Below are 13,410 nucleotides of genomic sequence, written 5' to 3' on the forward strand. Positions count from 1 at the left end.
CGTAACATACTAAGGGTGGGCGTGACATGTCGTGTCATGGCAAGAGTGTTTGAGACAGGTCGTGTCATAGCAAGAGTGGTTTTGACAAGTCGTGTCATAGCAAGAGTGACTTTGAATAGTCATGTCATAGCAAGAGTGACTTAGAAAAGTCGTGTCCATAGCAAGAGTGTTTGAGACAGGTCGTGTCATAGCAAGAGTGACTTAGACAAGTCGTGTCATAGCAAGAGTGACTTAGAAAAGTCGTGTCTTAGCAAGAGTTACTTAGAAAAGTCGTGTCATAGCAAGAGTGATTTAGAAAAGTCGTGTCCATAGCAAGAGTGTTTGAGACAGGTCGTGTCATAGCAAGAGTGTTTGAGACAGGTCGTGTCATAGCAAGAGTGATTGAAACAAGTCGTATCACCATATGAGTGTTTGAGGCAAATCGTGTCATCGGAAGAGTGGAAAAGGCAGGTCACGATTCTTGCTATTTCCAGGATCCAAAACCAATCGAATTTCATCACAATCACATAATTATGTATGTGTGGGTTGAATCATTTATATAATGCAATAATGTTGCAAAAATCTCGCCTCTGGCGTGATTGGTAACGAGGTAAACACTTCATCAATATTTTAATGAGAACACGCTTGTATATAGCATGCTGTTATATAGGCTGTAAATTAATCACCCAGCCAAAAACGTTATAAAAGCAATATATGAAATGTGAACTGTAAAACATATCACACCAAATACCTCGTATATGATTTTAACACCTAAATCGTATATGAAGTTAGTACGTAGTTCGTATACGGTATTAATATTTATATATGTATTATACCACAGTATAGTATACTGTGGTAATGGAATGGAATTATTAGGAGAAAGCGCAGAGCCATTACGAGTATATAGCACCTGGAAGAGGATCAGGATAAGGATTTGCGATGGGACGGAGGGAAGGAATTTTTAATATATGTTATCAGTGGCTATCTGGTAACATACGCTGCAATAGACTCCCCTTCCTCAATAAAAAGCATGCAGCTCTGTATTGATATGCAAATTTCCTTCAAATTTATTTCAGATACAAGTTATGAATTGCCAACCAAAAACGTATGCACATTTGGGGCAGGAACAGGAAGAACAGCTTTGATACTGATACTGTCCTTGATACTCCGGTCTTTGTGAAGCTGGTGTGCAAATTGACCTGTGTGCGTCTGACAGTTTCTCATCTATGTTTGATATATGATATATTCCGCTTTCTCTCTCTCTTTCTCTCTCTCTCTCTCTCTCTCTCTCTCTCTCTCTCTGTCTCTCTCTCTCTCTCTCTCTCTCTCTCTCTCTTTCTCTGTCCCTTAATTCCTTCATTACCTTCATTTTGTATTTTCCATTATTTTGATAATTATTTTTTGTTTTTCGTCTGTTTGCCTTTCTAAATGTGTCTACCATTTTTTTTCCTTTTTCCCGATTCCTTTTCTATCGTTTTCGCTCTTTCTCTTTCACACTCTTTTGCCAATTTTCTTTCTATATTTTTTTCCTCGCTCTCGTGTATATTTTCTTTGTCTCTATCTTTTTCTCTCACTCTTATATTTTTCACCTTTCTTTCTTTTCCTCTCATCCATCAAATATACCACCTTTCTTTCTATCTTGTCTCTAACCTTATATCTTTTTCTCTTCTCCCTCTCTCTATATTCACACACACTCTCCCACTTCCTACTTCAAGTACAATTTCATATTGGTATCTTCCCTCCCTTTCCATTCGCTTTAACTCGACTACGTCCACAAAGGTAAGGCTGTTCGCGCGAGAAATGTAGTTAACTGATTCTTCTCTGATATAGTTCATTCGCTGCAAATACGTGCGGGGAATAGTTACGAAATAATACGTTGAAAATCCCATTATGAGGAAAATCATTTGGAACAATGAGGTGACTGGAACCGACGATTGAGGGACTCTAAATGATTTTCTTATTGTTGTACTAGTTAAGTGTGTTTTCTTTTTGTACTTGAAAACCCATTGTTATGTTTAAAACATAAACATTTGTTTTTATAATTGTATAACTAATTTTTTTGCTGTTTGTAATTTATTTATGTGTGTTTGTTGACCTTGTTCTCTTTCATTCTTGTTCTTGTTTTTCTTTAACATTTAAATTTATTGTGAGAATGTTTATGTTATTTGATATGTCTTTTGTTGTTGCCGCTGTAGTTCCTTTGTTTGTTTGTGGTTTGTTATTTGCTGCTGATGTTGCTTCTTTAGCTACTGCTGCTGTTGCTCCTGTTGCTGCTTCTGATCCTGCTACCACTGGTGGTCCTGCTCCTTCTGCTGCTGCTACTTCTCTTCCTATTGCTCCTGCTGCTTCTGTTGCTCCTGCTTCTACTGCTGCTGCTACTGCTGCTGCTCCTCCTGTTGTTCCTTCACCTGCTGCGCCTGCTCCTGCACCTCCTGTGGTTCCTGCACCTGCTGCTCCTGCTCCTTCTGCTTCTGTTTCTGCTCTTCCTGCTGCTTCTGTTACTGCTCCTCCTCCTGCAGCTGGTCCTTCTGCTGCTGCTGCTCCTGCTGCTAGTACTGCTGCTACTGCTCCTGCTGCCACTGCTTCTGCTCCTGCTGCTCCTGCTCCTGTTACTGCTGCTGCTGCTGTTGTTGCTCCTGCTACTACTGCTGCTGCTCCTGCTCCTCCTGCTGCTTCTGCTCCTGCTCCTGCTCCTGATATTGATGTTAAATAATTAGAACGCTCTGGTGGTGAATGATGTTCTTTCTTTTTTACCGAGGAGCCCCATTCCTCGGTTCTTTGTTGCTGTTATTGTCGATGTTCACGTTGACAGCTTATATCCTCTTCCCCTACTATAAATTTGCTCCATCAACGACTGCATTTATATAGCTCCATAAACTTCCAATGTATCTAGTGCGTATGCTCCTCTGATAAATTATCATGTGAGAATTGGTTCCAATGATTACTCTTAGTTCAATGTATCTCTCTTAGTTCATTAGGTCAATGAGTATCATACCTCAACAGGTCATTGTGGACCTTAGAGCCACATAGTCAATGTATGCCTTTAAGGTCCCCAGATCACCAGGTTATTGTGGGACTAACCTCACAAGGTTAATTTGAGAATCAGCTCACCAGATCCTTATTGATCTCTGCTAATCATGTCTATGTAGGATTTAGCTCACCATTTCTATGTGGACATCAGTTCAGCAGGTCTGTGCGAATTTCAATTCACCATGCTCCAGCAGGCTCTCTTGAACGCCTTATCTGTCGGCAGGCAGCAAGGCCCACGATGCCTTTGATAGTCTAAACCAATTTCCTCTTATCAAAAACCCGCGTCGAGTCCCAACCTTCCCAGATCTCGCTTCATTACTGCCAGATCGGAAATTTTCCACCCAGCACGCGCCATAAATTAAACCTTATCAAAACTATGTTGGTAAGAGCGAAATGTTTCTGTCAGGCCTCATAGGAGAATGTCCAGTGACGGGGAGAGAGACACAGGCAGGAAGACATCGAGACTGAGACCACTATAGATTTTTTTTAAATAAAACAAAAATAGATTCAAAATAACTGCGTGCACTGCCTCATGGGGAACATTATTATATTTTTATTTCTAATGTGTTTTTGATCATTTTTCTGGTTTATGCCGAAAGATATATATAGCAGTGATGACTATATGTGCAAGCGGAGATCAAGGAATTATTCTAGCAGAGTTCTCGGAAAAGCTGTCTCACATAGACACGATTCTCAAAAAAAGTCAACAAAATGCTTCGCGGACATTTTTCTTGTGGTCTCTCTTCTTTCTTTAGTGTTTTGATACCGGACTCTTCTCTCTGGAAATTTGCATGACTTATGCGGGTCTTTTGCATAATTTGCGAGACTTGTAAGCTCGTGACAGGTTTTTTAAAACAAACTTTTCAACGTTTATAGCAGGTTCTTAAAGCCTTGTTAGTGTCTTGCATATTTAATAGGCTCTTTTGTTCAAATAGCGGTCTTACCTTTGAATAAAGAGAATAAGAATGCGCTTATTGATTCCTTGTCTCACTACACAAAATATTTATAATAATGCCTGACAATGTACTTTATGCAAAATAACAAGGAATTTTGATTTTCTAAATAATCAATATTCTAAATAATAGAATAAATGATATCACAAACGCCTATGTAAATGTTTCATATATGCTCTAAATATAAAAGTCTCAACATAGGTAAATAGTCTGTCCAAAGCCAAGCCTATCAATCACCTGAGTATTTTGTATGTGGTAATCACATCTCCTATGTTTATTCTCTCTCTGCCACTGACGTGAGGTTTAATTACTGCAGTCTTTCCGAGTAGATTATACCTCTCTGCTCTGGGATACTACTCATGGCATACCTCTACACTTTCTCCAGCTCTAATTTGTCTTTAGAGCTGGAGAAAGTATCGTAAAGTACCGTTGAGTCTGGTACCGTATATTCCTGAATTGGTCTGACATACCAACAGTGGTACCATTTCCTGATGAAATATACAGAGGTACTATCACTTGATGAATTATACACACATGATACTGTAGAAAACTGGAAAATTTGTAGTGCTAGACAGACAACATTATGTGAAATAATTGACATAAATAGTTTGAAAAATATGCGATGTATAGTAAGAGATTTATGAGCTATACAGTGTGGAGTATATGAGCTATATAGTGAGCTATGTAGCTCATAATATAATATGACCAATATTAGTATGAAATATATCAGATATATATTAAAAAAATATGAATTAAATAGGGTGAAATATATGAGCTCTTTAGTGTGATATAGGAGCTATATAATGTGATACATATAAACTATATAGAGTGAAATATATGAGCAGTGAAGTAGGAAATATATGAACTATTTAAATATGGTTTTCAAATTTGCTTTACTACAAATGAAGAATGAAATGGGCACATAGTAGCTGTTTTCAGAAAACTGTAAAAAATCAAAAGAATGATTTCAATACTGCAAACACATCCAAAAGCGAAGGATAGAAATAAAAACGAAGGAAAAACGAGAACGTATTTATTTTCACACTTTTGTGTGACTGGCAAACAGTGCAGAGAAAACATGAAAAGCAAATAGTAAATGTAAAATTGAAAAAAATAGGTCATCAGAAGCTTGACCTCAATTTCGGAAACAACGGAAATCAAGACAAACCCACATACTCAACCAAACTCACATACACCCAGACCTACATACACGCATACACATGTACCAACACCCACACACACCTACACCCAAATAAACTCGAACCCGACATATCTCCAAACTCTCTCCGATTCCAGAATTCATTCTCCCCCGCACAGACGCAATGGTAATTGAAATACAGACAATTACTGTCTGTCCCAGAGAGACCACACATTGGCTCCACGATCTAATCCCAACCATTAGTCAAAATCCTCCCATCTACAGTGATCGACAAAGAGGATTTATCAATGATGCAAAAACAGATTCAGTCCACCCACAAGCGGTTATAGACCTATCACTTGCAATGGGGTTCTCTCTTTAAAGCTGAGTGTGGTGAATATAGAATCATGCGATTATACTTATTAATGCTTTACGACTACACTTGCAACAGCTGTTGTTGCAAGTGTAATCTGTTGCAATGCAAGATCATCATCTTCGACGGAAAGTAACAATTGACACTCACAAGATACTCTGGATAATTGGGAGAAGTATTTTAACGTAGTTACCCAAGATCCAGGTACAACGTAATCCGGTTCAGAACTTGTAATCTAGCTCAACTGTGCTCGCATAGTGCTTGCAGTACAGCCCGAGGGAGAAAACCGAATGGGACACAGTCGTATTGGCTAAATGTCTTTTTACCTGATCAGTACCTCATGCATTTGCTGCTTTCAGTGAGAGGGGGCGAGTTCTCCCAATAAGGTGCGTATCCGTAAGTGTATGTTAATTTCTGTGTGCTGTTTTGAGTGCATTGAGTGTAACCTCCGAGAAGGGGACTAGATGTATTCCTCGGCCTCGTATATTTACGACCGCAGGGACGAGTCTCGGTCTCGTGCTCTTACACAGATGCGTAGAAAGCGTAGATTTTTTGTGAGGCGCTACTTATCATAGTACTTTGTACGTAAGGGACGAGGCGCAGAAATAAAAACGCATTAGTTGAGTGAACGGGTTGCATAATTTCTTGGGGGGAAGCTGATCTTACCGTTACTTTCTCACTGTGTTCCCTAGGCAACACCAACAAATCAAATGAAAAACTTTATACATAAATGGTTATACAATTGTAACTGAGAGTTTATACAAACTTTCAGTACATTATTTACTTAAGAATTAGTCATAATAATAAGCTAATATGTAATTATTATGAGTATATTCTATATAATCAGGATTTAGAAGGTTCTTTTGTCATTGATTTATACAAATCATAATAGTTGTAGCGGAAGTGAACAGGTGGGCAACCACACACACACACTCACACACACACACACACACACACACTCACACAAATAAGATAAGACTCACATATTTGATGCTGAATAACGTAACTAATAGCAGTACATAGTCTTTGGCCTAAATCAGAGCACAAACAATCGCTTGTTACTGCACCCTTCAACTATTTTAACGTGAAGACAAATATAAGACACATGGGTTTCTAACACTTGACTAAGGCATGGGTTTCAAGCGTCAATTTAACGTATATATGAATAGGTTTGGGTGCCTATAATAAGAAGTGTCTCACATAAGCCAATAAACCTGCAATTTCGTTATTTTATGTTCTTATGTTAAAGATCATATTAAAAATACCCTAACAGTGTTCGTATGAAAATAACGGCCAATGTATAACTCTCCATAATAATGTGTAACAATGTTAGACAATGTATAACAATATATAGGACCAGACATTATATAGAAGGCAGGTAGCCTCCTAACATACAGGAAAACACAATGTTACATAAACTTAAATGCCGAAAACATTTCGTTAATGACTTGTGAGTGCCCTTACAGGCGTAAGGTTATGTGAAAATAAAAATCTGCATTTATCTTCGTGTTTCTCATCATTGTCTAGACCTTGAGCTCAGATCTCAGGCATGAAAATGAGTTATTTAAATACACTAATTTCTCAAGTCGTCTTCTATACTTTCTGACTGCCTCCTGACTGTGTCTCACTGAACTCTTTACATTCCTCCAGCTTCATCGTTGTCTGATGTTCCGTTCACTTCATCTCAAGATATCTGCCAAGCCTCCCTCCCCAGGAATTCCTCCACGTGCCCTTTCCTCCAACAGGATGATTGCTTCATTTACCTTAATTCTATCCAATTCGTCTTTTCTAGCATTTTATTCTCAAGTCTGCATTCTTTGTCCTATTTTCTTCCCGCTTTCTCACAATTCCGTCGCTAAGGCCCCATTCCCGTTTCAATACAGTCACATTCCCCTCCCTTCCCCTTCCCATCACCGTCCCATTCCCCTCCCTTGCCCTTCCCATCACAGTCACATTCCCCTCCCTTGCCCTTCCCATCACCGTCCCATTCCCCTCCCTTGCCCTTCCCATCACCGTCCCATCCCCCTTCCGCCTATCCGTGCAACGCTCCCGCCTGGTTGAACGCAGGTGCCACCGACCTCGCGTGAGGGATACGGATATGACGTTCCAACAAGGATCAAACGCCGCCTCTGAGCCTGGCTTCCTTATTTAGGCCACAGTTTTCTAGTGGGGGTGAAGGCAGGGGTTCGAGGGGAGGAGCTTGTAGAGAGAGAGAGTCAGCAGGACGAGGTGAGGACTGAGGATGGATGACAGCAGTGTGAGACGTGGATGTTGGTATTGCGAGATCTGAATGCCCGGATTGAGTAACTTTTCCGGCACTTCGGGTTCTCTGGCATTTTAGGTTCTGAACCAGTAAAGAAAACAACTTGCTTAAAAGTATCGTTGGAGGCCCGCCTCTCATCACAGCAGCTTATGATCTTTAAAACACGATTATTTAAGCATGAAGAACTCTTAACATTATCCTCGGTTAACACCTGCCTCCACACCTCGTCTCACTCTCTCAATCACCCACTTGCCACAATACCTCACACAATACCTCTGGAACCCACCTGCCTACCATCACACTTAGTACCTAGATGAGCCACAGAGACGTTAGAAAGAACTTTTTCAGTGTCAGAGTAGTTAATAAATGGAATGCATTAGGAAGTGATGTGGTGGAGGCTGACTCCATACACAGTTTCAAATGTAGATATGATAGAGCCCAGTAGGCTCAGGAATCTGTACACCAGTTGATTGACGGTTGAGAGGCGGGACCAAAGAGCCAAAGCTCAACCCCCGCAAGCACAATTAGGTGAGTACAGCCTCGCCACACCACCTACTCCACAACACTGTTTTCTCACTTCCCCACTGTCGGCTATATCCTTCAGGGAAGAAAGTAAAGTTACTATAACTGTACAGGAATGCTTGAAAAGTATTGTATAATTATCATTTGTTTACCTTTGAGTTATTACAACACCACAGTCTATATATATATATATATATATATATATATATATATATATATATATATATATATATATATATATATATATATATATCCACTTTAGCCTCAAACACCTGCACTGATACATAATATACTATAAAACCATATACATAAAGACTATATAAGAACGTAAATATACGCTTAAGGGCAATATAAGAAAAATATACGCTAACTGGCCATATAACAAGGAAAATCTACGCTTAAGTGCTACATTTTGCTCTCAACTAGCTCCACAACTCAACCCTCAGTAGACACTCTAAATGTTTCCTTGAATTTATTTCATGCGGAACATTTGGATGCCTGCGTCCGCACCTATGCCGTAATATATATTTTTCATACACTCACAGAACCCAATAATTGAGCTGTATACGCCTCGCTAGAGCTTGTATGGATGGGTGAGTTGCCTCCATAAACTTCCAGTATTAGCTTCGTTTTATTGCCTGAAGACCGGTGCTACACGGCTCTAAATTGATCATTAAATATAGCATTGTGTTGGGAAAGGGGCAAGGAAGGTAAATGGACGAGGAAATGAGGAATGGAAATGGGAATGAGGAACGGAATGATGACGACTAGGGGGCTTGAGGAGGGAGAAAGAAAAGGGGTTAAAATGTTTGATTTAAATAGGGACGGGGTTGAGGCTAGTCTTATTACACATACCCAATGAACTGCCTCCTCTCGGATTTCCCCTCCACTTTTCCGTCGGAATTTGGACAGCATCATTATTTTCGCTCTTGTATTCAGCGAGAGGATCCAGTTACCAATTACAGACGTAAATACGCGAAACGAACTCACACTGTTTTCCGGCATTGGTAGTCCCATTTCTCATGAATGTAAATAATGAGTTTTCCTCCTTACCTTATTATTTATTTTGAAGCGTTGACCGAATCTGATATTGAGCAACACGTGTGGACAGTTTGACTGTAATACAGTCAGCTGAATGAGATTCGAACCTATGCACTGGGAATTCCCAGGCATACGCTATAGACAACCTGGCCACGACATGGTCAAAAGAACTGTAACCGGAGGTTCTCCTTGAACCCACGAAGATTCCTGAGGATTCCACTGAAGCTGAACCAGGGTTTTAGCACAATTCCCCCATCCCCCCTCCCTCCACGTCTTGGACGTGTGCCTTGGAATACCCAGCGCATAGATTCGAATCCTCATCACGGCTTCTGCTGATTTTCTCATAGATACATCACGTTAGTTTTATTACTCTCTGTGTGTCATCAACCAAATACCTTGTAATGATTGTAATACATTCAATGTTGGTCAGATATACAAAGATTTCAAAAGTCGAATTTCGCAACATTAAATATTATGTAAGAAGTGGTCAAATATCTACCTTTCTATTTATTTATCAGAAAATTCTCACCAAATCTATTGGGAGAGATCGTTAATAACAAATTGTAAAAGCATTTAAAATGGAAACATTTGTGAATCTGCTTTAAAACAAATTACAAAGCCATGTAACGTGAATATTAGAAATGGTTTGAACAATTAGGATCGAATTGTAATTGATCGATTAAAAAATCAACCTAGATGATTAACACAAATTAACCTAGAAAGAATATGGCTTCCTGAAACTCACATGAGTTGATTATTTGGCCTTCTGCAGTTACTTTTGTTCTTATAATCATTATTTAATATGATGAAGACATTGATTTTCACATCACTTGTAACCTTCATCCTGCCTATATATTTAAGTATTGTATTTCATTCATTATACTTTTGAAGATGTTTTGATTGTCACGAAAGAGCTCAAGTAATTTCTTGTTTCATTATTCATTCATGGTTATACATTTATATATTATTGATCACTTGAAAATATGCTCCTGATATATATATATATATATATATATATATATATATATATATATATATATATATATATATATATATATATATATATAAACCTTTTCAGGATATATATTATCAGGTGCTTATAAGAGGCGGTCAGCATAGAACGAATATGAAATACAGAATTAATAAACGCATCTGTCGCTGCATAAAAAAAAAAAACGCAAAATGGCACCTTTCCCAATTTTCGCGTCCACTATTTACCCACAACAAACACAAGCAAACATGTTATACTTTTTTCCGTGTTTGGTTTAAGCGAGGAAACGTCAACAAAGATTTTTTAACATTCATTAAAAATGAGAAACAGAGCGCATTTAACCATTCGTCTGGTGTGGAATTTTGTGAGGTGTCAGTCTGGTGTGGAATTTCGTGAGATATCAGTCTGGTGTGGAATTTTGTGAGGTGTCAATCTGGTGTGAAGTTTCGTGAGATATTAGTCTGGTGTGGAATTTCGTGAGGCATATGTCTAGTGTGGACCTACGATGAGAGGCACATGTTCAGTGTGTTCAAAATTATGATCATAGATTCGAGGTTAAAACGTGTCACTATATTTTAAAAAGAGCCGCGAACGGAAACTGATCTAGAGAGAAAGTAGTGTTTCCTCACGAAAATCCTGCATTCGTACCAAGCCTCTTCAAGGTACCTGGCATGTACCAGGTACCTGCCAGGTACCTGGTACCTGGTACGTATATGTAAACGTACCTGGCATATTTACATATAGGGCTGTTACGAGGCCTCCTCACAGGTGTTCCGGGTTCATCAGTCTAATGTAGGTGAGGTGAAAGAACTATAATCAATCAGGAACAGGAAAGATTAATAATAATAATACACAGAGAGTAATCACACTAATGTGACTGTCAGTGAGAAAATCCGTAGGAGCTGTGAAGAGGATTCGAACTTATGTGGTGGGTAAAAGGAACGCACATGCCCCAGACAATCGTGTCTGGGACGTGTGCGTGGGACTACCCACCGCAAAGGTTCGAATACTCATTACGGTTCCTTTGGATTTGGTTATTAATGATAATATTAAGTAATGGTAATGTCTACTCACAGACTTAATATCAAAGGCTAAAAACCAACACTTTTGGATTTGTGAGATTTATGTAAAGAAATTACAACAAGTCTTTCACACTTGCCTGAGTGCTTTGTTAAGGTCTGAGTATGAGGTTAGAACGAGACTTGGATCTCAAAGTCTAAATCTAATAAATCACAAGACTAAATAAATTAGACGTTTATATGTAAGTCTCGTCTTTTTCATTCCAATCTAATTTGCATTGCTTTTTCTTTTTGACTCAAAGCAGGTCATGATTTATTATGGGGTTCAACACCCTGAGCCCTAACTTAAGAAGTAATTGTTTCGGTTCTGAGTCAATATTTGAAGACAATTCCTTGGCTATGCATCTTGTGCTGATTATTTTTTGTTCATAACTATATCTACGTTAGAACCATTTGATAACAATCTCCCGTTACATGATAACTAAATTCAGCTCCCATAACAGAAACCCGTTTTCAGAGATCAAGGATTATGGGAGACCCAGTGAGCAAGGGATGGGGGACCTCTTTAAGCCCGCAAATTTCAATTTCTAGTCGAACACTCGAGAGGCTCAGCCTTAGTAGAGAAAGTATTCAAAGAGGACGATCCTGTATAGTTAAAAAGTGCTTTGGAAACTTTGTTGTTTTCAGAATGTACACTGCTGGTGACCGGGTGAATGTGAATATATATACTACGAAAAAACGTTGGGACATGAGGACAAAATGAGGGAAAATGAGTACAAAAAAGTTGGGATTTGATGACAAGAAGTGGGGATATGGGAAAAAAAAGTTGGAATTAAGGGGGGAAAGAACTGGGATATGGGAACAAAAATCAGAGATATTGGGACAAAAATCTGGGATATGAGGACGGACTGAAGGAACGGTGCTCAGCCTTATAAATCATCAGGAATAGAACCCCCGACCCTACAAGAAGCGAGGACATCACTGTTCCAGCCAATCCAAGTGATTGAGTGCATTAGACATTACATATATTTATATAAACCGAAAATCCCTTGAAAGCAGATTAGGCGAAAAATCTCATATATGAGAAATATGTGAGATTTGCCTCAGCAAATTTGAGGGGTTCTCAGCTAAAATTTTATTTACACTAACGTAGGTATGAAAGTGCAATTAGATAAGTCCACACACATACAAGCGCACCCATGTTTTTTTTCTGGCCCCTCTGAACAATAGTAACATTCCACGCCATTAGTCAAGGCGAAATTATGGACACGAAGGCTTAATTAATTGTCAACACAACAAATCATCAGTTGAACCTACTCATAAAACACGGGAGGTAAAATACTCTTTTTTTCGTGTGTGTGTGTGTGTGTGTGTGTGTGTGTGTGTGTGTGTGTGTGTGTGTGTGTGTGTATGTGTGTGTGTGTGTGTGTGTAATTACCTAAGTGTAATTACCTAAATGTAGTTACAGGATGAGAGCTACGCTCGTTATATCCCGTCTACCCAACACACCATGTGTGTGTGTGTGTGTGTGTGTGTGTGTGTGTGTGTGTGTGTGTGTGTGCGTGTGCGTGTGCGTGTTACTTTCACCACACTCGTTTTGACGTTCCCTTTTCTAAGGAATTAAAATTAATACATGAAGACTGGCCATTGGTTTCACATGCTGAAATAAATGCAACATGAGAACAAGAGCTTCACTGTGGTTATGACTTCATTTCTCAATACCATGATAACCAGTTATCGTTTTGTTATCATAGGTTTAGTTATCTTTTAATCCCAACAACTGTGAGGTAGGACGAAAAGTTTCATTACAGTTCAGGATAACTGGTATTAATGTGATGAATTTACATAATACTTCAAACAGTATAACTTTTATATTCTTATATTTTTAGTTTTATTTTACCTTAAAATATCTATTTAAATCATTATTATTATTGTTTATATGTGTAAGTGTCCACTTGGAAAATGAGTTGAAAATTTCGAACATTTAATTCGAAAGGAATACTGGTGTACTTGGGTGTATAATTCCAAGCTCTTTTCCAAGTGTCCACTTGGAAAATGAGTGGAAAATTTCGAACATTTAATTCGAAAGGAATACTGGTGT

General features: G+C 38.8%; 1 protein-coding gene across 1 annotated transcript in view; it reads left to right on the forward strand.

Annotated features, from left to right (window-relative positions):
- Nucleotides 1–2,131: 2,131 nt before the first annotated feature.
- Nucleotides 2,132–13,410, forward strand: part of LOC138357506 (nematocyst expressed protein 3-like) — a 127,620-nt gene continuing 116,341 nt past the window's right edge. The window contains exon 1 of the mRNA XM_069314363.1: nt 2,132–2,531. Coding sequence (XP_069170464.1) covers nt 2,132–2,531 — 400 coding nt within the window. The remainder of the gene's footprint in view (nt 2,532–13,410) is intronic.

The sequence above is a fragment of the Procambarus clarkii genome, chromosome 78, assembly GCF_040958095.1.
Source record: "Procambarus clarkii isolate CNS0578487 chromosome 78, FALCON_Pclarkii_2.0, whole genome shotgun sequence".
In the NCBI taxonomy this organism is placed as follows: Eukaryota; Metazoa; Arthropoda; class Malacostraca; order Decapoda; family Cambaridae; genus Procambarus; species Procambarus clarkii.